At 48.8% G+C, this 26,128-nt stretch overlaps 1 protein-coding gene across 1 annotated transcript in view; it reads left to right on the top strand.

The window, feature by feature from the left end:
* The window catches only part of TOX2 (TOX high mobility group box family member 2), a 153,832-nt gene extending 131,717 nt beyond the window's left edge, over positions 1 to 22,115 (top strand). The window contains exons 5-9 of the mRNA XM_086474834.1: positions 1,918 to 2,145; positions 12,242 to 12,322; positions 14,274 to 14,681; positions 16,780 to 16,910; positions 22,079 to 22,115. Coding sequence (XP_086330960.1) covers positions 1,918 to 2,145; positions 12,242 to 12,322; positions 14,274 to 14,681; positions 16,780 to 16,910; positions 22,079 to 22,115 — 885 coding nt within the window. The remainder of the gene's footprint in view (positions 1 to 1,917; positions 2,146 to 12,241; positions 12,323 to 14,273; positions 14,682 to 16,779; positions 16,911 to 22,078) is intronic.
* Positions 22,116 to 26,128: the final 4,013 nt, after the last annotated feature.

Below are 26,128 nucleotides of genomic sequence, written 5' to 3'. Positions count from 1 at the left end.
GTGGTTGCATTGCGCCGGTTCCCGGCTCCTTCGCTTGGCCAACGGCTGTGAGGAGAGCAGGTCCCCGCGCAGCACTTAAGTGAATCAAACAGGATTACAGTTAGTTAAAATGCCATCTCACTTGCTAATGGGCTGAAGCCCTGTCATGCATTTTTTTTGTCCTAATAAGCTGGCCTTTCACCTCCAGGCCTCCCATTCAAGCCCAATTGGGCAATTTTAAATTAAATGCTTTTTTTTTTGGTCCATCTGCTCATTCACTAATGGTCACTGTCTGTTTGACAAATGTCACTGCGCCAATACTGAACTTAATGACCAGTCAAGAGCTGCTAAGCGGAGAACAGAAGCGCTGCTGCCCTTTCCTACCCATGCCTGGCCTGTGCCAGCTGAAGTGGAGCCTCTTAAATCCCGGCACTTCCAAGCACGCGATCGAATCAGCAAATCCATCGGGAGAAAAGGCCTTTTGCCCCCAGCGCTCACCGGGAGGCACAGTTTTCACAACGGCTTCGTGTTTAGAACTGTGTCAATTGATTTTTTTTTTTCTATTATTATTTTTTAGACCTCAGAGTGACAGACGGGGCAACTTTCTGAGTAATATAATTACCCCGTGCACCTGGTAGAGCAGGGACTGCCAAAGTCTGGCAGTGGCTGAGTGCTTGGTACTTGAGCACAGTGGGTCTGCAGGCTGAGGTGCTGGCACCCTGTTTGCCCTCGAGGATGCAGAGATCCAGACTGCAGCAGCCAACTGGCAGCAAACAGTTTTCTTCTCTGCCGTGTTTAACCTGTGATGTATTTAGCTATAAAATAAGGATAATGGTGCTTCCCTGTAGTGAGAGCTTTCACTGACCACAGTTAATGCATTGAGAGCTTTGATGTACGTCCAAGTGCGTTCCAGGGGTCTTTTCCTTTGAGCACTGTCACGCAGAGGCTTCTGCGGTCCCTTATATTCAACACGCTGCCCAGGGCATCCCAGCGGAGGCTCGGCCGTGGGATCTTCTTTCTGTGCTCCCTTCACTGGAAGCATCGCTGTTTCCAGCCTCGCTGTTTTACCTCCCAGCCTGGTGGCAGAGTCTCGTGCTGAGCAGCCACAAAGCCCGACTACCTTTGCCAGTGTGCTGCTTCCTTTGGTTCAGCCACCCACTGGGCACCGCGTGTGGGTGCAGCCAGGCCCAGTCATCTGGCTGTGCCCGGACTGGTTGTAAAAGGCCAGCAGTGCCTACAAAGAATTTCATACATAAGATTAAAATAGTTCAATTCCTGGATATTTTTCCTGGATAGGGCAACATACCTGTTAGCAAGGTGAAACAAATTTCATCTGGCCCCAGTGTGATGGCTGCTGGATGCTGGTGCTGCTTGGTTGGTGCTCCCGCCTAGGGCGTGGGGAGGCTGAGCTGCCGGCACGTGCGTGGGCAAGGAAAGTCAGAAGCAGCTTGCAAATAGGGATTATTGGGCTGGAAGTGAGAAAGCGTGTGGAAGCTGAGTTTGGAAAAATTCATGGACTGCTAAAGGGACCTGGCTGGGAAGCAAGGCATTTGGAGAGGTCCCAGAAGAAGATCAAGATGTGAGTGAGCTTGTGATGCCGGGGAGGAGGAAGGGGAAGGGGAGTGACTGAGGATGAGTGTCTGGAAAGCCCCAGCTTTGGAGCAGGGACCACTGGAGCAGCAAGGGATGAACCCAAGCTGTGAACTGGGCTGTGAGGAGGCACCCAAGCCAGACTCAGGCACACACCAGCAGTTTGGGTAATGATCCTAGAGGCTCCTGGGGGACAGAGAAACCCCCAGGGCTGCTGACCTCCCTGCCATGCTGGGAACCCTCCTCTGCCCATGCCTTCTCTTCGTCCCTTTTGCTAATAAGCTGTAGCAGGGACTCGTATCAGACTACTCCCAGCTGACTGCTAACGTTCACCTCTTGGTTTTGCAGGTTACTGGAGAGAAAAGACCATCAACAGACCTAGGCAAAAAGCCCAAAAGCCAAAAGAAGAAGAAAAAGAAGGATCCCAATGAGCCCCAGAAGCCCGTGTCAGCCTACGCCCTGTTTTTCAGAGACACGCAAGCAGCCATCAAAGGGCAAAACCCCAATGCTACCTTCGGAGACGTATCAAAAATTGTTGCATCAATGTGGGACAGTTTGGGAGAAGAACAAAAACAGGTGAGTTACTGTACTCTTTTTTTTTTTTCTTTTAACTGTTGAAACATGTTTTTCCGTGGTACAGAGCATCAGAGTTTCCCCAAGCACATTAGGAGCGTGGCCAGGGGCTTAAACAGGCTGCAGTGTATGCACAGAAACGGAGGCTATTTTCAGGAGCGGTGCTGAAGTGTCGGCTGCCACTCAAAGTGGTGCTCGAGTGGTTTGCATGCCATGCTCCCAGCCCCAGACTGGTGTGGCAGTGATGTGACCTGGCCCTTGGACCCCTCCTTGGGGTGCCCTGCACCCAGGTCTTTGCCATCCACATGCCCCGAGGAGGGAGGGTCTGAGCCAGGGCAGGGCAGGGCTGAGATGGGGCTACAGAAGGATGCACTACGTTTGTTTTGCCTCTGCACCTTTTTTAGAAAAATCTCTGTGGTTACATGGGGAAGAGCAAATTTTTATGACAACTAATCGTTCTTGATAAGATCATACTTTGCAAAAACATCAGTGGCTTTTCCCTGGCATCGGGTTTTTGCAGCCTTAGATGGGAGATGGGTTTGTATGTGCTTATTTACTTACAAGGAGTGATGGCAAAACAGCTAAAAACTATTAACTCTCTACATCACTGGCCTCAAATCTAACATTAAGGCTTTAAAAGCTTAGGAAGGAGATGTCTGAAGTGGCCATTCAGAGGAAACCTTCCTGCCCCAAAGCTGTCAACCACTTTCAGTCTGCTTCACACAGAGACTTCTAGGTCCTGCTTTGACTGTTTTGTTGATGCTGAGTCAGTTACGAAAGCCTGTAATTGCTTGTTGCCTATTGAGAAAACTCCAGGGAACACTTTCTCTAGCAAGTTATGTCTTTTTATCAGGCAGAGCAAGATCTGACACTGTGTGTGATGTGTCTGAACCCAAACATGCTTTAACTGACAGTCCCCCCCCCATGAGCGGTGAGCCCTTCTCCTAGAGCCTGGCTGCCAACTTTGCGCTGGCTCCATCTCCCGTTGGGTGTCCATGGCCAGCATTTCAAGCAGCTACATTTGGGGAGGGAGCAGCAGGAAGGAAAAAGTCGTTTAAACAGAAGCTACGAAATAGCCTTGCTTTCCACCCTGCACCAAGTTAGGAATAAGAACGAGGCATCTTCTGGGATGAAAGCCCTTTTGCTGCTCCATTTGGAGTCTCCATACTGTGCAAAGTGTTGCTTTGATGTTTTCATGATCCTCCCTTTTCTCCTCTTTGGACGTATCGCTGGGGGATCGTGCGGGAACTTCTCGTGCTGAGGAAAGGAGGAAGATCTCCTTGTGCAGCAGGTTGACCCCAGCCCTGCCGCCTGGGAAGCTGAAGAGCAGGGGCTGGGTTTGGGCTATTGGTGCAAGGCGTGGGAGATTCAGGAGCATGGAAAAGCTTTTATGTCACCTCTTTCTCCATCCCTCCCAACATCTCAGTCTGCCTCTCCCTTACTCCATCTGGTTACGAGTATCTCTGTAGACTGGGCACTGAGCTCAGCTGCAAGTGTGGTTTATATAATAGAAGTGCTGGTGCGACCCTGACTCAGCGCAGTGCAAATGCTCAGCTCTTAATTAACAGCAGGGATTAAACCAGTCCGTTTATCTTCCCTGCTAACTCTCCCTTCTTCTCTTTTATGAGATAGTAGCAGCCTTGCCGTCTCTTTACACACGCTTTCTAAGTGGCTCCATTTCTCCCTCTGTAATTGATTTAATTAAGTCATTTGTTCCTTGTCTGAATGCTTAAATATTAACTTCCTGGCTTTGTCTCCAGCTGTATACTTTTCTCCCACGACAGCTACCTCCCTCCCTGGGACTCTGGCTGGAGGGACACTATTTATCTTTGGCTCTGGGACTGTATTGCTGGTTTGTGCTATGTGGCACGTTCACTCTTGAAGTGTTTGGCTGGAAGAGAGTTTATTTAGTCCCTGTTTGCTTTCCTCTGCTAGCATCCCCAGTCAGGTTTGTTTAGATTCATAGGCAATGCAATGGAAAAGAAAAAAGGAAAAGCAAAAAAAAAGTATTAGCAAAATGTCTTTAATATGTGAAAACAAGTGCCTATGCCATGCTGCAGATCCTTTCTCCCGAGGACTGCAGGACATGATGTATGCATTCATGATGAAGGCAAGCAGCCCATGCCAAGTCCTTTCTTGGCACGTCTTGGGAGGGGATGGTGACCACACAGGACAGCTATGCCTCACTGGCCAAAATGCTGCTAGGACCTGAGAGTCCAGACTGCATGGCTGCAGTGGACTGTGGTTCGACCCATCGCTGGGCAGGAGCATCATGCTCTGGAGAGGGGTGGGAAGGTGGAAAAGGGAAGTATTTCACCCAGTGCGCTGCTCCTAGCTCTACTGACAACAGTGTTTTTCAGTATCGTCGTATCCTCACTGCAGAAAGCAGTGAAGAAAACAACCTGGGGAAAAGCCAACACTGTGCTGGCAAAGTAGGCAAGCAGGAGCCAAATCTGGTCGTTCTTGCTCAATTATGACCAAGATTTTAGTTAAAGAAAACTTCCCATCTTCCTGGCATAAGAAGAAAGGGTGGATTTGAGGCTGTAGGATCTGATTTGGGACTGGGCTGTGGTCCCAGATTTGGATCTCTCACTGACCCCAAGATATTCAAGGTGGGACTGGGGCATCACATCTCGAGCCAATTTGCAGACCCCAGCCCTACCATGCAGTTATTTAGCAGTCATTTACAACACTGTAGTTTCTGCTTCAGATGAGGTTTACAAACCTTATTTTCCACCTTCCAATGGGCACAGTGTTTCCCCAGGCCTGGGTATGTTTTGGTTCCTGTCTTGTGGGAGCACAGCAGGCAGAACAGGCAGGGAGCAACCAGGGAGGGGGTTCAAAGCAAGCTGGCCAATAAACCCAACCTCAGCCAGGGCTTTTTGAAGTTGTGATCTGCCCCCCGTATGTCCACAGCCCCCGGCGCGTGCCCCGCTGTGCCTGCAGACGTGTCCATCCACCCCTCCCAGCTCCGTCACGCACAGAGGAGTTATGCGGAGCGTGGGGTGGCCGCCATGCCAGTGCCAGAGGGGTGAGGAAAGCCCGGTGCCCGTGGCTTGTAGCCAGTGCAACACAGACAGCACGTCGGGCTAGGAAGGGTGGTCCTGTGCCACTGCCCAGGCAGGCAGAGTCTCAGCCCGACTCCAGCTGCGCTCGCCCCACAGTGGAGCATTTCTGCAGGCAGGAACGAGGCGCCACCTCTTTGCCAGGTAGCTCCGGCTGGCATGCGGAGGGTTAATCCCCTGCCATTTGTGCTGCTAATGATTATATGCACTGTAATATCAAAGCTGTAGCTATTTATTTGCCATTGAGCAGGTGCTGCTGCTCCCACAAAGCAAATTTGCTTTCTCCTCCTGATGAAACAAGCAAAATAAAGGTTGCTCACGTCCCATTTCAGATATGGTTTTTTCCCTGTGCACTAGCTGAAAGACAAACACCGACCGGGAACCAGAATGCATATTATGCAAGAAACCATATAATCTAGGAGCATCTTTGATTTGGCTGCTGCTGTCACAGACATGTATTTCACAGAGAGGCTTTTCTTACACCCCCCCCTTCTTTTGTTCTTACTGGTTTATCATTTGTGCCTTTGTCATTTTGTTCCTTCTTCTCTTCTCAGCCTCTTCACAATGAATCTTCATTTTCCCTCTGACACACTTGTATCTAAATTTCCTTATTTCCTGCCTTTTTTTATTTATATCTGTTGCCTGGTGATTTGATCATGCTGTGGAATACAGGATTAGCAATCTCCGTGTCCTTGGGTACTGCTCAAGGACACCTGTTCGGCAAAGCACCGTTTTCTTCCCCATTTTAACCCCTTCCAGTGTGGCCGTGCCTGCGTAACAGTAACAAATAACAATACCTTTAAATATCTCCAGCGCTGCATTAGCAGGACGTTGTAATCTTCATTCTTCAACAGCTGGCGTGGCCCTTTCTAAGAAGCTTACATGGGAATCTGAAGAATGTCTCGGGGAAAAAGAAAATATTAATACGTACTCTTTGAACTTTGCAAATAGTTTAGCAGCTGTTCCTGCAGAGATAGCTTAGACTTTGGTGGAGAGTGAAATGCTAATTCAGCCATTATCATCAAATGGGGTACCTGTCGTAGTAATCCGCCTGCAGCTCCAGGTCCCTGCTCGAGGCTCACCGAATCCCGTGCCTCGCTGTTATTTTTTTTCATTAGCAGGTATAGACGAGTGTTTGCAGCGTTATCCAGCGAGATTTAAAAGGGTTGCCTGATTTGACAGAAATCAGAAGAATTTGAGCACGAGATTGGAGCAAACTCTGCTAATACACTAGGAAGGATTTTTCCCTGGCACGGGCATAGTGCTCACAGCCCGGTCCCAGCTCGTGCCACCCAACAGGGCTGCAGCCCCCTTCCCCTCCTTCCACGAGGCCACCAACCAGCCATGCCACGGGCCATCTCTGCTCAAGAGCAGGTGACGCCCAGCCCTGGGTGGCTGTCCTCCCTCAGGCAGTTTCCAGCCTGGAAACTCTCTGGAGCATGTTGAGAAGTGACCGGTGGGATTAGCTCTTCTCTGCCATGTTCTCTTACTCCCTCTCTGAGCACCTTCCCATTGTCCACTGTATTTTGGGGGAAAAGGAGGTTGGTTTGGAGCCTGGTGATGATGGAGCAGGGGGAACACTGCCAAACTGGCGGTTGCAGATGTCTCTGGAACAAATCCAAAGCATTGGGTCGGTGTTTCCCTAGACCCTGGAAACTCAGAGCAGAGGCAACAAGAAGTTCCTGAGCAATCTGCTGAGTGAACTTCAGGCTGAACCAGGGCTTCCCATCCTAAGTGAGCAGAAGCAAAGTTGGACAAAATCGGTTGAGTTTATGAGTCTGGAGATTCACTGAGGACACAAAGGTACAGGAGATGAGTTTTTGCTCATGATAGCCCTGCTTCACTAGGACCAGTTCAGTAATGGTGACTCCATGGCCAAACGCATGTGTGTTGTTCCCATACAAATGCACAGCCTGGAGCATAACATGGCGTTCACACTCCAGGGATAAACTACCCAGCAGAAAAATTACTCGCTCAGCAGAAATAATAGATCACCCATCTAATCAGATCCATCTGCTCATTGAACCTAACACATCACCTGGTGACAGGACACTGGATATATCTGCAGTGGGACAGAGGCATCTCTGGCCAGCTGTAAAGCTGTGTTATGGCAGAGCCAGCACAGGGGAGAGATCCCATGGGAACCATGGGCAGCAAGTCCTGCCTGGCAGCCTGGCCATCAAACTGCACACTTCCAGCATTGTACAGAGCTGTCGGCTGTGGAGCCACCACTGGTTGCACTTCCCTGCTGCTGCCCCAAAGCCCTGGCAGTGAGGGCTGGAAGGATCCAACCAGTTGCCCTGGCCTGGAAGGAGGTTTCAGCATCTTCTGAGTGTCAGGAAAGCCATGTACTGGAGAAGGATGAAAGCACCAATCCCAAACAAGGTTTCAAGAGAGGTCTGGTGGAGACCAGGATAATGACAGGGAAGATGTGAAGGGTCAGAACTGCTCTTAAAGGTGGCTTCAAGAGTGTGACTTCCTTCCTGGAGAGCAAGATCAGACGTGTGGAAGGTGAATGTTGTGTTCTTTTCACTGGAGGTTAGGGGTTGGGTTTGTCACCCTCCTCCTCTGTTTCATTTGGAGTCTTATGTGGGTTGTCCTAGGAACACACTTGTGCCCTCACGTGGAGTGATAGATGACTTACACCCAGGTGGCACCGTGAAGTCAAGGTAGAGAAAAGCAGAAATCTTTCAGGATGCTTTGATCAGTGGTAATTACTACTTGATTATGGGTTTCTCCATTCATTCCCCAAAGGACTGCTTCACAACACTGTATCTCCACCTGGGTAAAGGAGGAGCTCTCCTCCTTTTATGTAGGTGACCTCAGGGATGTCAGATGCTCAACAGCTCCTGTGCCATAGCTGGGTGAGCCTGGGGTCATTGGAGCACTGCTTAACTAGCAACTTCATGATGGGTGTAATTGACAGGTGCCTCCCATGTCCAAGCTTGTTGACCTGAGGATTTAGCAATCCAGACTATAGGTATTAGTCCAAAGGAGATGTGCTGAGATTTCCACAGTAAACATAGCTTGGGTTAATGGGCGGAGGGACAGAAGAAGTCTTCCACAAGAAGGGGGCAGGAGGGATACAGAGGAGGGTGTGAGAAGGTGAGGAAGAGCTGGGAAGGAATAAGGATGACTTGGCCATGTTTGCTATATGAATTTCCGATGGCTGTGTGGAGACCATATGCAAAGAGAAGGGTGGTGTGGCAGACACTGCTGTGCAGGGAGGAAGTATTTTCAAGTCTTCTTATGAATAAGCCGTAAGTTATGATGTCCCAAGAGGTATCTTGCAGGGAAGTGTATAACAGTTACAAGAAAAACCCTCCAGATTTACAAGCAGAATAAAATCCAAATTTATACATTTTGGGGGAAAAGAACCCAGTCATGGAATCATAGAAAGGAGGGCAGGGAGAGACTTAAGAGGTCAACCAGACCATACTGCTGCCTGAAGTCAGGATCATCTCTACTTAAGCCATTCTTGATGGATGTGTGCCTAATCTGTTCTTAAACCCTCAGTGGTGGAGATTACACATCTCCCCAGGCAATCTCTTCCCGTGCTTAATTATCCTCAGTTAGGAACGCTTTCCTCTTGCTTAGCCAACGTTTCCCCTGTTACAATTTAAGCCTATTGCCTCTTTTCCTGTCCTCAGTAGATGCAGAGGATCGTTCGGTGCCTCCTTTGCTGCATCGCATTTGGAGGCTACGGCTCCTCTTGGTCTTCTCTCCTGGCTAAACAAACTGAGTCCTTCAGCTCTCCTCCTGGAGACCTTTGCTGTGCTTATCATCTCTTCTCTCCTGATGGTCTGTCTCTTTTTTTGAAGCAAAATTCCCCAAACTCCATATAGGATTGCAGCAAAGACCTATTCACTTGGGATCAGTGGACCCCTTGATTTTTTGGGGAAGCATTTGCATTCTTTTCATCATTCCCCAGGCTTGGGAAGCAGCGTTTCTACTAAAGCAGGCGGGCCAGGATGCAGAGGTTACCGATAACAGCTCTGGCTGTCATTCAGTGCCTGCGTGACACGGAGCCGTTCGTGGGCGTCAGCGGGGTTTGGAATAATTGTCTTCTCTAATTAACTGGTTATCAAACAAGAACATTTCATTACGGTACAATTACTAGCTGCTTTGCTGAGACACAGAGGTGTCAGGATTACGATCCCAACATATGCTTCTTACAGCTCTGATTTTTTGTTTTCATAATCACTAACCATTTTTGCTCCCCCCCCCCAATCCACCCACTCACTTAATGACTAATGAATCCTCCTGCTAACAAATAAGGAAAATAAATCAGCGGGCATGGCAGGTTAGAAAGAAAAACATGCAAAATGTTTTGAGGATCCTTAAATCTGATAAATTACTTTGAAATTAAAATCCCTGGGAGAAAATAGGATTTAATTAGAAAATAACATGGTTTTGTCAATGTTTAAATTAAAATTTTAAAGGTTGTAAATACTGCACTAGAGCTGCCTTTACACAGCGGATTCATGAGAAGTTTTGTTCGGATCCGCTCTTCCCACGTCAGCGCGGCGTTTCCCAGCGGCAGGCTGCACTGCTCAGTGACCTCGGCGGAGCACCGTGGGTGCAGAAAGCCCCCCGTGTGCCAGGGCAGGGCTGCAGAAGTCCTGGCAGGAGACCCTTAGGGATGGTTTTTTTACCATGAGGGCTGTGAGGCACTGGCACAGAGCGGCTGTGGCTGCCCCCTCCCTGGCAGTGCTCAAGGCCAGGCTGGATGGGGCTGGGAGCAACCTGGTCTGGTGGGAGGTGTCCCTGCCCAGGGCAGGGGGGTTGGACTGGATGGGCTTTGAAGGTCCCTTCCAACCCAGACCACTCTGTGAGTGTGCAGTCACAAACCAGATGATCCACCAAGAACCTTCCAGAGCAGGAGCGCCTCAGAGGAGCGCCAGAGGAAACACTGCCTGGGCTCGCCCTCTTACCCTTCCGTGCAGCGCCGCTCGTGGCCAGGGCTGGAGCCGGGGCTGGCCCGAGCAGCACAGAGGCTCCTTCTCTCCCTTCGGGAGCACGCGCTGCTCGGCCGCCCCTTCCCGGTCTTGCTGCATCAGACACACCTGGCAGCGCTTTCCAAACACGAGTGAGGCGCAGCGCTATCTAAAAAAGACAAGAACAGAGACGGAGTGGGAAAAAAAGGCAAGAAAAAACAAGTGATGGCGATGAAGATAGGCACAGAATTTATTGGTTATTCATTTATTTGCATTTAGGTTAAGAAGTCTGATTTACCTGCCCTCTCACTGTCCATAAATTGCAGGTTTTTCTCCAGACAAGTCTTCCTAATAATTGAATTTGTCTCTGCGTAGCTGAGAATACTTTGATTTCCCACCGTCCCAGATTTAAAAAAAAGTCAAAAATGCTCTTGGTATTTTGCTGTTAGAGAGGAAAAAAAAATATTTTTTTTCAATACCTCAGCACCCAGCTATGGCCACTGTTATACTGGCCTGAGACACAGGAATTCGTATTTCGTTGCTGTGCAGGCATCAGGTACCACATTTAAGAGCATCTGTTAGCAGCAGAGCTGGTGGACGCCACACAGTCCTGCCCTACAGTAAATGCTGCGGCGGTAGCAGCGGTGTCGCTGCGATGGGCTGTGGACGTCAGGGAGGGGAGGACCGTGGAGACAGGTAATATCTTTTATTAGGGGAACTGGTACAGTTCGAAGAAACAGTTGCTTTTCACAGGCAAACTCTTCTTCAGGCTGACATTTTGAAGTGTAATTTTGTTCTGAATGGAGCAAATATAATACTTCCTAAATGCCATAAAGCCAAAGACAAACTTAGGAAAACGCTCCATTTCAGAAAATTGCCATCTGAGACTTCCAGTGTGTCAAGTCAAAACATTTCACTACAGGAGTCTCTCTGATTTAGCAATAAAAATAAGAGCTTTGATCCATTTTTAATAGAATTTATCCATGCTGAATCTAAACTGAAATTCAAGTAACTGAATGTTTTAACTGTGCGAAGGTTATTTTCCCTTTGGAGGTCACTGTTAGGTCGGAGTCTGGGGTGCTGCCGTGGCCGTGAAAATTTGCAGCGGAAAGGAGCTAAATATCCCCACTGGGCTTTGGTGTCTTGATTGTTGAAAGCTGTTGTTGTTTTTAAAGCAGAATTAAATGTATGCAAATCTGTTGTAATTGAAATCAATTTTCGGTGTGCTGCCTGAGGAGGGCTTTGAGTTTCCAGCGGAGGAGAGGGCTGGTGGGTATTTTTCTTAGGAGTTTCTGCCTTTTTGCTGAAATTTTTATTCTGTTTTGCAATATTCTTCTCAGTTGCTTAATTTAATGTGTTTAACCCCATGGGGACTGATGCTGCTTGAGACAGGCTGGATGGCACCATTGTTTTTACATGGAGGACCAGACTCTGGGCAGAAAGGGGACCAGCACTATGAAATGATCATGAGGCATGTCTCATTACAGGGGAGAGATGGAAGAATAAACAATAATTCACTCTTACAAAGCATTATTTCTTTTTTCTTAGGGTAGCAAACCCTCCTGATACTTGCTGTTTCCCTTCAAGCCCCAGCTCCCCTAGTCGTAAGACTAGGTAAAAATCTCAGCTTTTATATGATGAGAAAGCACTTCCCAGTTGCCAGGACTGCAGAGAAGAGCTGGAGTTTTGAGCCTTAAAGGTTTAATAACAGGAAAGCCAAGAAAATTAATTAGTCGTTTAGGATTTCTGAATGTCTCACCATTTTTGAAGCTAGTCCTGTCATTTGGGTGTCTTGGCCCTCGTCTTGCTCTTCCAAGAGCCTGGATCGCGCTTTCCCCTGGTTCCTGTTGGGATGTGATTTCACTGAAGTCACCCTATAAAATCAAGCTGTGTCTCTTACAGCAGACACGCATAACTACCTGCCTAGGCACGCAGACTGCTCCCAGCGTGATCCAATCCAGGGGCTTTATTTGCTTGATTTGAGGTAAATTCCTCTCCATCAGAAATGAGTTTTTCATGCACACGTACATGCAGGCATGGCCTCAGCAGCACCCTATTCTACTATATTAACTATTACCCATTGTTCGGTCCTTTCAGGCGTACAAGAGGAAAACAGAAGCCGCAAAGAAGGAGTACCTGAAGGCCCTGGCAGCGTACCGGGCCAGCCTCGTCTCCAAGGTACAAGCCCGCACTTGCACGGTCGCTGGATGCAGCAATGCTGAGTTAGTTGCAACTCACAGGACTCTCCGGGGAGGAGCAAGTTTATAGGAAATACAGTGTAATCGTGCCGTCAGAACCGATGGCAGTGTTAGCCACCGTCCCGAGGAGCTAAAGGAAGTGCTCTGCAGCACGGTTAGGGCGGGCGCCAGGCTGCCTTCTATCCTTGGCACCCTGGAACGAGACCCCGCTTTGGGTTGTCTTCATCAGCAGGTGCCACAGGAGGGGAGGGGTGTCCCTGCTCGGGGACAGAGGGGTCCCTGGTGCCTGTCCCTACCACTAGTGGCCGTTCCTCGCCCAGCTCTCGGGACATGAGTGCAGCAAACAAGGGAGCACCAGTGAGGGCAGGAGGACAAGGCTCACCATGGGTGACACCGAGGACTGGCCCAGGGGCAGGTGACACCCCAGCCCTGAGCTCACCAGCCAGTGCCGAGCAGCAGCCAGGCGCCAGCATCCTGCCTGCACCCTGGTCCAGGCACTTGGGTTGTTCTGGCTGCTCAGGACCTTGGGTCCTGCTTCTCCCAGGCACACTCAGCCGAGAGCAGGGTTTTAGGGAGTAAGACCCGTAACTGCGGGTTGATGAACAGCTGAGCACATACGTGCTGAACGCACTGCTGTCAGGCAAAACCCAGAGAGCCCATTAATAGTGAACTTTCAGGGGATTTCAGCTTCATACGGGAACTCCTGGTGCTGCAAGGCTGCACCTGGGGCGGCGATGATGGGCCAAGTGCCTGCCCATCCCAATCCTCCAAACAAGGATGCCCATCCCAGCGGACCTCGCACCTTGCCCTCCTCCATGCCTTCAGAGAGGGGACACAGGCATTTGCTGCCTGTGAATTTGGGGTGGCTCCTGTGGAGCTTATAGGCTTGCTGGCCCAGGGGGATGTGCTGCCCTTGGGTGGTGAGTGTATCAGGTTGTTTTCCCTTCAAAGCTTCTCCTTGGTACTATACTGCACCCCCAGTACTTAATCATTGCATTCAGCTGACATGGGAAATAATGTGATGTCCCAAATCCACGTCTGCAGGATCCATGTGATATTGTGGTGGTGGGCTGGAAGGGCTCAAAGCCCCTGTACCACCATGAGCACTGTTAGCTGTCCTAACTTAGAAACAGAACAGCAGCATGGACGGAAAAAGGGAATGGAAAGGACTGTTTGGGGATTTAAAAGCGCTTCTTGGTCCCACTGGAAACCCCTGAGGGTCTTGCCTTGAATGTGCCTAGCAGCAGTGTGGGGCAGGTAGGATGGAATTCATGGAGTCACCACGCTCCATGGTTTCATTTTTTTCCAGTTTCTCCAGTCATCAGTTCTTTGCAGAAGAGCAACTTCATTTTGAGTAAAACAGCACAGTGTGATCCTGGCTGCTGGGTGAGAAAGCATCTGGAGTATCATTACAGAGCCCATTGCAGGACAAAAACCTCATTGTCCAAGCCAGAAAATGTCCTGTTGTTCTTCCCTTTTTCCTGCAGAAATGAGGCCACCATTGTCCTGTGCATTATAGACCCCACCAGGGCTGCAGGAATGCACAAGATTAGGGAAGCGGAGTTTTTACAATGCCATTAATTCTCTATTGGAAGCAAAAGTGATTTTGTCACCCACTTATGTGGACCTAAGGAGTGAGCTGCAGGTGGGCGGTTTGCCTCCGTGACGGTTAATGCCCCTCCAGTGCTCCAGGCTCTGCCAAAGGCACGGTTGAGTACTGGACTTTAATTACCCAGATGTGGATACTGCACCCAGCCTGCGGTCACCCAGCGAGCCACAGGGCTAGAAGTGCATGTACTGGCTGGTGGGAGAGGAGCAGGAGCCGCGGGGAGTCCGGGTAGCTCGGTTGGACAGTCGGACGTCTCGGGACACATAACGATGTTTCCTCCCTCCCTTCCTTCCTCATCACCCTCCATTCTCTTTTCCCACAGAGCTCTGCTGACCAGGGGGAGACAAAAAGTGCCCAGAGCAATCCACCTTCCAAAATGATCCCTCCCAAGCAGCCCATGTATCCAATGCCGCCGCAGGCTTCCTCGCCCTACCCTGGCCTGGGCTCGTTCCTGTCCCCGTCGGACCTGCAGAACTACCGTGGCCACCCCCACCCCGGCCTTTCCCGGACCCTCACCTCCAAACCCATGCTGCCCAGCATCAGTGCCTCCCCGCCGCCCTCCTTCCAGATCAGCCCCCCCCTCCACCAGCAGCTCTCCTTGCACCACCCGCAGAGCTCCCTCCTCAGCCAGCCCCTCAGCATGCAGCAGGTCCCCCAGCAGCCCCTCCTGTCCCCCCCCATGGCACTACAGGTACAGCCCCCCATGAACGCCTCGCCTCCCGGGCAGCAGGTAGGTGCTCAGAGGGAGAAGGGTTTGAGCACGAACCGCGCCATTTCTCCCCCTTCCCATTGGGTCTGTGGTTTCTGCGTGGTTTGGGGATGTTGGGTGTCAGTGTTGTCCCCAGGGGAGTCTTCTCCTGGCTCCACCAGCTTGCAGATCTTGGAGTTTGGGGGTGACGTTCTCAAGAGTGTTGAGCTGGGAGCACGAGCGCCCCAACAAATGGGGCCGAGTTGTGCAACCGGAGCAATGAAGGCTCTTTCAGTGGGGGAAACTGCAGGAATCGGGGATGCTCCTGGTAAAAGCTCCTTGTGCCCATGGTCCCCCAGGCTTGTCTGGGGTGGGGTTTGCTGATGGTCACCTGAAACAGTGGGTTGGATAGTCAGTGAGAAACCCCTCTCATGACATTGCTAAAGAACAGGGTGCTGGAAGGGCATGGGATAATAGCAGGGATCCAGGGGGGTTGCCAGGAGGAGGAGAAAAGGATAGAGGGGATGTCAGAAACAAAATGTAAAATCATTATTTTTCCAAAACCTGCCTGGCAATAGGAGAAAATCACTTTTGTGGCAGAGAGCCGAGAGCATGCAATGTGTGCTTGCATGTATGCTTACACTGACAGCATAGCAGCAGAGCGAATCCTATAGCTCGGTGCTATGAATGTGTAAAACCTGCTGCAGCAAACCGTCCTTAGCCATGCCCAGCTCAGCCCAGCAGCCCACGCTCAGGGAGCCAGCCTGTGGGCTCAAAGTCTCTCTTTAAACATGCTATTAAGCAAACTTATCTGGGGAAAAAATGGGCTCTAGCAAAAAACGTTTCCTATACCTTGTAGAGAACTTGCCAGTATACAAAGGAGGAGACGAGTGGTTTCCAGAGTTTCTCCATCTGGAATATGACCTGGACAAACAATTCACACTGGAGGACATACTCTCTGAATTCACAGCTGCTGCCATTTACTTGATGATACTTTTAACTGCAGTATTCACCCAGCTGGCTGAATAATTTGTTTCACATGTGGACTAGCTATATATCACAAAATTCATACAGTACCTTAGCAATGAACAAAGCTTTCTTTCCCATAATGTGGCCTCATCAGTTTGGGGATGACTTTGAGGAAACAGAAATTGTTAATTTAGCAACAGATACTGCAGTGGAAGAAAACCAAAGGAGAGCAGGGATGTGGAAGCACAGTTATACCTCACCATAATAAAAAGACAGCACAGGTGGGAAGATCAGATCCATAATCAGATTTTAATTTCCAACCTGCTCAGGGCATCGCACGTGCCTTCTGCAGCACGGTGGTGGGACTTTGGCTCTGCATAAGCAAAAGTGGCTTCCGTAATTTGGTGACAGTCCAGAAATGAGCAGAAAAGGGGATCTCCATAATCACTTTAATTGGGGTAGTTGCTGTTGCTGAGGGCAACATTTTGTGAACCTTCATTCCACGTATGTTTGCTCATAAAAAATTAAATCGGGGGGCAGGGGGGAAACCAACTTCCCTAATCTGATGTTTTGGAAAAAATCATGTTCTTGGTCAGGTGACTACCATGACTCTTGTTTATATACATTGCCTAATGTTACCTAATTAAGCCAGCCCCAAAGAATTGGGAAAGCTAATGAGTTTTCGGATAAAACAGTCCCATAACGTCCTTGTTAAATTGCCAGCTGATGGAGAGAGCGTTGCTTGTGTGGATGTCCCTTGCCTTGTTACTGTACATCACGATGGGCTAACGCGTTACTGCGTTAGAGGTGGAAAAATGGTTTTGGTTGCCAGGCTGCTGCTGCAAAGGCTTTCATGGCTGCATGTCTTCCGCAGCCATTCGCCACCCCCCGAGGAGGGAGGTCCTGAAAAACAAGAGGGGGGAGGAGGGAGATAAAACAGATGTTGCTGCGTTGGCACCCGCTTGCAACAACTCGCGTTCTGCAAGGTCCCACCGCGGTGGTTTCAGCTCCTGGACTTGGACCCGCTGCTGTCCCCGCAGCTCCCCCTGCGCTCTGCACTGCTGTGTTTTTGGGGCAATGCATGTAAATGTGTTTATGCAATATGATTAGATCTGCTGTTTCTCCTGCTGTGTATGCTCCTGTAACCCTTCCTTTCCTTTCCACCCTGTAGGACTTCTCACATATTTCGTCTGAGTTTCAAAACAGTGTTGGACCCCGTTCGCCTGGTGCATCAAACCCTCCAGGAAGCACTGAGTGGGACAACGACTACCCCAGCAGAGAGTGTGGGATTAACCACTGCAGGCCAGTAGACAGAATAACACATTGCTAATGGACTTTCTATTATCTGAACTGTGACAGTGTACAACAGCTGAGAATCTGACCTAAAATGTACAGCAAACTGGTAGGCTAATTATGGTCAATGGTGTTCGACGTTTTCTCTATAGGCTCACTGAAGTGAGGCTATGGAAGCAGGTAGCTTAAAAGTCACAAATTCCTCACAGATAAATTCTTCACTGGGCATAAAGAGGTTTCCTTTTTTTGTGTTTCCATCTCATTAGCAATGGAGGAGCTGGACACGTTTCCTTCTAGAGCAGGCCAGGGAAGCCCAGTCGCCCCAGCAGAGTCCCTAGAGGCTTGAAGGTGGCCATGTCCTTAAGCAGTGTCATTCTGTTCCTAAAGTGATTGCTCTTACCACTGAGGCCACAACCTCGCACAGTTGTCTCTAGCGATGGGTGCCTTATCGGTCCTGGGGTTTCACCTGGGGTGTACAAAGCCTCATCCTCCCAAGAGCTACACGATGCTCTGGTCCCCTGCATCTTGCAGGAAAAGGCCACAGATGTCTGCACAGATCCCCTTATGCCCTACAAGCTCTGGCATGAATGTGCCAGCATGAAGGTCCCTTCAGTGCTGCTTGAATTCCCCAATAAATAAAAACATCAGGATAGTCTCAAAGCTGGGGAACATGGAGAGTGTGAAAGCCATTTCCAACCTCTGCCTAATCCACCGCTCTTGGCTCAGCAATAATAGTTTGGAGACTGCTATTGTGCTCTGTAAAACAGGCACGTGGTTTGCTGGGCAAGCAGGTAGGGAAGGAGGCTTGGTAGCTTCTGAGTATTGTTTGATTTACTTGAAGTACTGGAACATAGTGCTTTCACTGGAGATAATAGCAAGCTCCCAGCCTTTTCAAAGCACAGCTCCCGTCTGTGCCAGCAGTGCACTTACAATTGCTGGGCTGGGCACAGACTGTACAGACATTTATTTCTTTCAGGGAAATAAATAACTTGCTGAGCCATTAGAATATGGCTGCTGTCTGCCTGCCTGAGGGGGCTCACCTACGTGGGTTGGTCTGGGCTCTGCCAGCAACCTTTGCCTGGTCCTTCCTGAAGTCTCTGCAGACAACCCTAAAGAAAGAACCTCTTTGGGACTTGATGATAAAATCCCCTTTAGAGGCTGTGGGCATTCCTAAAGATGCTTGGAGGGTTATGGTGCATGGATCCCTATTTCCAGAGGTGCTGAGCAGAGTCAGCTCCCACAGAAATTAGCCCCGCTAGAAATAAGCATCACTTCATAGGGAATCAGCTGGGAGAACAATTGATTCCCTCTGCAAATCCCGCTGCCCACGCCCCATGCAGAAAACTCAGGGCACTCTCAAAACGAGTGAAATGCTCCCGTAGTAGTCAGGATTGAGTTTTGTGTTGCTAAAACAAGCTCTGTGACATCTGGCTGGAGTGCCGTGTTGTAAGCAGAGGGCCCATGCAATTCATGATCAAAGCTCATGCATTTCATGCCTTTGTCACAGCAGAAATATCGAATTTCATGGGTTTATCGCAGCTTCCTGGAAAAAAAAATCATTCTAAAACCAGACAGATTATGCAGAGACGTACAGATGATTATGAGAGTAGATTATAGCAATGAACTCCAACGGATATAGATCAGTACTGCAGAGAGTGCTTAGCGCACCGAAAAATGGCATAGTCTCTGTTAAGGAAGGAGCCCATCTCCTGTGACTAGAGACACACGAGCTGCTGGCAGCCCAGCTCCCAAAGCTGGCTGGTTCTCATTCTGTTGCAAAGCCGGGTGCGTCAGCAGTGCCGTCACCTCCCGCTCCTGCCAGCCCCTGGCGTTTGCTGCCTAAGCGCACGCTCTGCATTGCTTGTAGCGTCCACCCCCATTTGTAGGACTGCGGCCCCGATGCGTCTCAAGGTTACAGTCATGTTGAGAAAAGAGATTATTTGGTTCTCATCATCTTCCTGCCTGTGCTGCTTTCTCCAAGGTGCTTTGCACTAATTTGCAAAGTTACGCTTGGGCTCCTCCGTGGCGCCTTGCCCTGCGCTGGGCGTGAGGGTGCAGGGCGAGCTGTGTGCCTGAACGGCCCCGGCAGTCAGCAGGACTTAGGCAAAGCAGTGATAAAGGGAAGGCAGATCTTGTTGGGTTTGATTCATCAGTGCAGTTTTAGGTATAATCGGGAAGTCTCTGGATCATGTAATTGCCCATTTCAACCTCAAAACTGCATTCAGCTTAATTGCAATTAAAGCAGCACTCTGAGGAGCAAAATCAGCAACTGTCTGGAAAGAAAAAGGATTGTTTTCTGTTGTGATGTGGCTCAGCTGTAGAGTCGCAGATTCCTGAAAGAGAGGTTCTTACCAGCCTCCCCACCACACAGGCGGTGCTGCCTTACTCTCTGGGTTAGGATTTTTATTTCATGTCTGACCTTGCTATTTCTTTGGCTTCCAGCATGTGTTGACGCTGGGTTGGCTGGGGTAAAACCTCCCAATCCTACAGTTTCTTTTTTTGTTTGTTATCCGGACAGCTTCTGAAAAACTAACCAGGTTGTCTTTTCTCTCTGTCCTTCTCCGTCTAATAAGGGAACTGCTGTAGGTTTTGGTTTTTTCCCCAGCCTATCAGTGCTAGTTAAAATGCCATTAAATGACACTTCTTTCTTCCCTTATGCCCCTCAAATTCTAGGATCCCGTGAGCAAACACTCCTTAACTCATGAATCAGCCATGTTAGAGAGAGAGAGAGCTCTAAATGTTTCTTAGCTCATGCTCTCCCCATTCTTAATGATTTTGTGCTTACTGACTTCCATCCAATTTTCCTAGCTCTTTCTGGGCTTAAGCCCAAGCTGTCCTAGATTGCCAGCAAAGACACGGGTACATTTCTCAGTTCCTGCTTAGTATATGACTATCACTTCCCACAAGCAACTGCAGCATACAATTTTATTGCTTTTTGCCTTAGTATCACAAACTACTTATGTAGTCCCCTGTCTCCCTCACCTGACAGCCTTGTTCTTGCACTTGCTCTTTCCCAGGCACCCACTGAATAGCTCTGTTCTGCAGTGACTTTCTCCGAGGGACCTATCTCACCTGTACCACGGGTGCAGCTTGGTTTCCAATCACTTGTAAATCTTCCTTAACTCCTCAAGGCACTTCACTTGTTTTTTCTGCCCTGTCTTCTGATTACAGCTCTTTCCGTACCACAGCTGTCTTCAGCATTTGTTTACATTTGTCTCCTAGCATTTAGGTATTTTGGTGGTAACACTGAACTGGGTTCATCTTTCTGTGTCTCATTTGCAAGGCATGGATTAGGTTCTTTTGGGGTACCATCATTTAGCAACTTTTCTCCCTTCTTCCCACTCTCCTTTGGGCTAAAAGAAGGGATGCTCTCAGTTGTGCCTTGTCCTGACGCACAAAACCATGTACAGCCACTTCATCCGCACACTTACAACCTCACTAATTCCAGCTAACAATGAAGTGATCCTCTCCAAATGGAGAAATTTTCCAAATGAGAAACTAAATGAGCAAACACTGTAAAAAGGCAAGGATAAACCATCACAAATGCACTTAGTTTGGATTCAATTATTTACGGTAATACTTTGTAATGAACTGGGAAATGTTCTGTAGCATATTTTGTAAAATTAATGAAGTTTTAGTACTGGAATACCTCTCTGCTGCTCAGTGGCATTAAATCTTTGCTGAGTGCAGGAGGGGAGACTCTGCATTTTAAATGCAGATTATAAAATGTGAAGATTAACAAAATGCGGACTCTTCTGCACTGTACCAGAAGACAGCTCTATCAACAGCAGCATTACCGTGCTCTCTGCTATTTCCGTATTATTCTACTCATAAGCACACCCACACCGGAACCTCCCAAAGCTTTATAATGTTCTTCACCACCTTTTAAGGGCAGGATAGCTTTATGGAGCCAATGATGTTTCCATCAGGTCTGTGTGGATGATAAAGCTCATTAAAATGCCTGGATTTCAGAGCAAAACCCACATAGGACGTCAGCCAGGGGAGAGGGACTTCAGCCACTCCTCTCTCTGCTGTGTCCTGAAAAAAAGAGCGTCTTGGCTCCCTCACAGGACACTGCTGATGGCAAGTTAAAAGTGTCAGCCAGCCCACACGGAGGGTTGAAGCACTGGCTACTACGGGCAGGGAAGGGAGCGGTGGTACCTGTCTGCACACCTGGCGGTAGAGCCGTCCGCACCTGGGGTGTCGCAGTGGTGTAAGCTGGTTTCCCTCTCCAGGACACACCTGGATCTCTTGAAATCAAAGTCGTTGCTTCAGTAATGTGATCAGCCCAAGATCTGGTGGGCCAGGGATGTGCAGAGCACACAGCCTGGCTGCTGTCCCACCAGTCCTCCGTAGCCTCCTGCGAGTAAGGCAGCACCACGGTCTTCTTTGGGTTCCTTGTACCTCCTGCTGTCTTCATCAGACCCACAGGAAAGACCAACTAATCCTGATGTCTCAAGTATTTTTTTCCCGTCACTTCCTGATTATTCATTTTTCTAGTTGTACTTATTTTTGGAGAGGAGGAGAGAAGCATCAAGCAGATGATGTCTCCTGCTCCCATCCTGTTCAGCCATGAAACTTATGTAAGTCCTCCTGGACACTTGCAAGCATCTTCAGCCATAAGCCCCTCAACCATACTTTTCAAGCCCCCCACACACACACTACTTATGTGGTGTCAGAATGACATACTTTATCCAAAAGCAACAGCACACTTTCTAAATCTCCATGGCTTAACCCAAGGACAGTGTGTGTGATGAAGAAGGGGGCCGGGGGCCAAGGGGCTGATTCCAGGCACAGTGCTCCACAGCACAATGGTGGAGCTGGCACCAGCATCATGCTGGTGTGCTCTGCAGGGAAATCCAGAGTTGGCCCTCCCCTGCACCCCCAGCAAGAGCAAAAATTAAGCCACAAGAAGGAATTTATGTCTTAGCCCTGATCATTAAAATTCAGGAAGAACTAAAATTGCCCCAGGCTGTTACTCTTAAGTGCCTTCTGCTTGGTTCATCTCTGCAAACCTGTCCCTCGGTGCCGACCGCTTTGGTTTTTGCGTTATGGAGCGTCATAAAAACCACAGCTCAGCTGAAAACAGGCGCACGACCGAGTGTGCAAACACTAATTTCAGCTCCCCCAGGCGTTTCCGTGCCCATCTCACCTTCTGCCTCTCGTCTCTCTTACAGCATGCTGCCAAGGGACAAGGCACTCTACCTCACCTAAAACTCAACATCTCTTCTTGAGGAGGCTCAGATGAAGGACACTTGAGAGGGTCTATCTTACAGACTACCCAGAGAGGCACGAGCAAGTCGTACGGACGAGAGAGCTACCACTGCACCTCGTCGCTGGCTTCGTTTCCAGGCTCTAAGAGCAGTTTTCTTTTATTATGTTTGAACTCTAAAGTCTACTTTCTGTAGAAGCCCAAAACCTCATAAATCATGAAGAACAAAAAACAAAAATAATAAAAAAATAAAATAAATAAACACAAAACCAACAAAAAAAATAAACTAAGGACACCATTTTTCTGCTTGCCATCAGCTTAGCTACAGACTATTTTCCTAGTGAACTGCTTTTAGACGCAGCGTAGGCCCAGGTCTGGTGTCCGACAGCATTAGGCCAGCTCAGTAGGAGGATGCACTCTTTTGACTTGCTAACAGCACTAAACTTTGTGCAAGAAAATGTGAAGTTTGTGTGAATATTGTACATGCAAAGGCCTTGGATGTCTGGCAAAAAAAATACAAAAAATAAATAAAAACTATTGCTAGGTAGGTGGGGGAGAGAGCAGAAGGCAAAATACGAGAGGAAAAAAATGTGAAAAAGATCATGAAAATATAATTTGTTGGATAGTTGTAAGTAGTTTACTAAGTGTTTTAGAGCTGTGCTAAAGACATCTTTAAGATTTTTTTGTGAAAAAAATTAGTAGTTTACTTTATAGTAAAAGCATTTTATATTAATTGTAGCACATTTTTTAGTTATACATAGAAGGGAGATGTGTATAAAAAAACAACAAAAAAAGCCTGCCAAACTTGTTTCTATTATTTGTACAGCAAGAAATGGACAATTTATATCCATGTTGTATGGCATTATTATATTTTTTCTGCCATATGTCCATCTATTTAAAAATTGCTGACAATGATTTTTGTCTATTTATGAAAAATTAGAGAGCATAATTACAGTTTCTCATAAGGTGCATTTTTGGGTTTTTTTATTTTTTATTTTGTTTGACGGTGCTGCTTTCGCAGCGCCTGGCACATTCGGTTCACAATGCTTATCTTACCTTTCTTTATAATAAAACATATGAAAAGTAGAACTGAACCAGTCTTTCCTTATTCTGGGGGCTCACCCTGGAAATGTCCTGGCCAGCAAGGTCCCTGCCTTGTCCTTGTCCTCCTCTGCTGTCCCATCCCTCGCTCCTCTCCCATCACATTCTCACTTGCTGTCTCTTTCTCCCCCTTTGCTCTGGGCCAACACGACTTAATTACATGTAACTGGGCCACCCCCAGCAATGAAAGCTGTCGCTGGGCAATGGCAGCCAGACAAGCATTTTTTCTTTCATTTTCTTGGAAAATGCCAGCTTTACACTCAGCAGAGGGTACTTCCCTGTCCCAAGCAATAGCTTGAGCCCTATGCATTTGCTTACAACGCTGTCCCGGCCCTGTCAACCATCCTCCCTTCTGCCAGCCCTTGAACAGACAGAAAATGTCCTCACCAGCAAGAGGGTCACCGAGCTGCCTGGTGGCCACCAGAAGATGCCCACAGGAGCCCCATTTCCAACTTTTCCTAGGAAGCATGGATGACAAGGACACGAAAAGGATAGAAAATTCGAATGACGTAAAAACACCATGCAACATTTCACACCCTGGGCCACCTGCCTGGAGGAAGCCTGTTAATTAACGTACCATTTTAAGCCCATTAGTAGACGCAGCTTGCCCGTAGGAGTCTCACCGCATTGCGTCACTAGCACACAAGTTGCTGTCATCTAGATGAGGCCCAGTTTCTTCCCCTGTGCATTTAAATGGAAGCACGTGAAGCTGGGCCATGGCTGTGTTTCTCCTGCCATTTGGGGTGTCGGGTCTCATTCAGGTCCAAATGCCACAGCTAAGATCCTATTTTTCCCCAGTTCTACTCATCTACAATGAAAGTGGCCTTAACATTTATGTTCTGCAACGATTTGAAATAACTTCTTTAAGCTTTCAGACCATTTTAATAAACCAGGGAAGAGCTCACCCTTCAAAGCCAAGGGTTTTTTTGATGAGGTAAGTGGTCGTTTTCATCACCTAATGGTTTTACATATGCTACAAAAACTTGCTGCCGTGCCCTGTGCCTATTGCAGTAAGTCCCCATGAGAATACCAAGGCCCAGCTCTTGCTGGCCCACAGGTCACGGACAGGGCAAGGAACATGTGGTGGGAGTTGTCCTGCTGTGTCTTCTGGTAGATACCTGCTGTAGCATCATCCCACACACCCTGCTGGCACATCACACAAGACCCACCCCAAAATCCCACCCAGAAGCTGCTTGCTCTGGATGGGGCAATGAGGAAGACCTTCTGAGATGGAGGAGTGGTTTGGGGCATGGACCAAGCAGGCCCCAGCAGACCACCCTGGATGCCGGGTGAAGTGGAGATAATGGCACCGTGGCAAGGGACGGCAAGTGTCTGGGGCTGCAGGACCCCACAGAGGCTTGCAGAAATGCAGGCAGGTCACAGACTCCTGCAATCAGCCTGACGTAAAATCTATGTTGTCCTCCACTTCTGAAGCCATCACAGCGTTATTGCAAGGCGATTGAGTGTCGGTCCTCTCTGCTTGAGAACATTTGCTTTTTCCGTGTGAGAGAGAGAGATGTGAAATCAAGATGTAGCTGTGAACCAGCTTCATTAGAGCAGTTACACTTTTAACCCCAAGCTTCCTGCTCTCTGCAAGTATACAAAGCGCCCGTTCCTTGTCCCATTGACCATGGTGAGTCTGTATTTTAGTCTAGTATAAGCACAGCAAAATCTCACCAACACAGCCCAGGAGCTGTGGAGATGAGCAAGCAAGGGAAGCTGCTGGATAAAGCTAAAAATGTGGGACTCTTCCTCGCTGGTGGCCAGCTAAGGCCATGAAGCTCCCCTTTTATCTCTGTAATCTTGAGCCATTTGAAAATAAAATGGGGAGCATAATAAAACTACCTGAGGAGCAGCACGAGCAAGAACATCTCAGCCCAGCTTGTCTAGCTAGTGGTGAGCAGATAATTACCCTGCAATATCAGAGCCATGAGATTTCTTCCAAATATGCAATTATTAAAATACTGGCAGGGGGGGAAATAGGACATTAAGATGAAAATCTACCTTATCACAGCAAGGAGATAGGACTTATTCCAGGGAGAGTTTCTGAAACGTTAATTTTTTGTGTGTATAGCAGGTAAGTGGCCTTGAGACTCTGAAATCACAGTGAAGCTGTTTCCAGCCCTGGGAGGTGATCTGGAAGAGGTCTTCACTGGAAGCATCACATTACCCCAGGTCCCTGCGCTTTGCCTTTGCTGAAGGAAGGTGTCCATCCAAAATGCCCAGCAGCCCCGTGGACCTGCACCCCAGCAGGCAGCCCCCGGCTGCATCATCTCTGTGTTGCTGTGGCGGTGATTTTGAAGCCGTTCAAAAGCCTCCACCGAGAAGGTCTCCTTGGTAGCAAGGTGACCTTGCCAACGCAGGACTGACCGTGCAAAGCAATACCCATGCTTTTAATGACTTTCTAGCCAGCCTACCAGTGTTACTGTAGGCTGCCTCTGCTTGGCTGAGGGCAGGCGATGGCAAAGGGCTGGTGGCTGCCACGGAGCAGCCATGCAGGGCAAAACAATCCATCTCCAGCTGCGGCAAGGCAGGAGCCACCTCAGGGATGCAGGGCAGTTGGCTGTTATAGAGTGTGGGGCTTTAATGAGAAATAGTGAGATGTTCCAGATCACTTTAATCCCTACTAATCTCTAAGTTTGCGTGATGGCAGCTGCGCTTAAATGGTATTCCAGCTGTTGGCTATTTGTGGTGGACCTGGAATTGCTCCAGTGAAGCAACTGGGTGCCAGGCCTCCTATCCACCATCATGGCTGGCTCACAAAAATCTCCGCTAGCGGGTTCAGCTCCAGCCCTGTGGGCAGGCAATGGCGAGCACCTGGGGGCAATGGGCCAGGCAGCGATGGCGTGGCTGGGTGAGCCTCTCCTTGGTCTGAACCCTTGGTCTGTTATTAATGTTGATAGAAAGTGTGATC

Source organism: Leptosomus discolor, chromosome 17 (genome assembly GCF_034619465.1).
Source record: "Leptosomus discolor isolate bLepDis1 chromosome 17, bLepDis1.hap2, whole genome shotgun sequence".
NCBI lineage: Eukaryota > Metazoa > Chordata > Aves > Leptosomiformes > Leptosomidae > Leptosomus > Leptosomus discolor.
The sequence above is the reverse complement of the archived record's forward strand: the minus strand, read 5'-3'. Positions and strand labels throughout refer to the sequence as shown.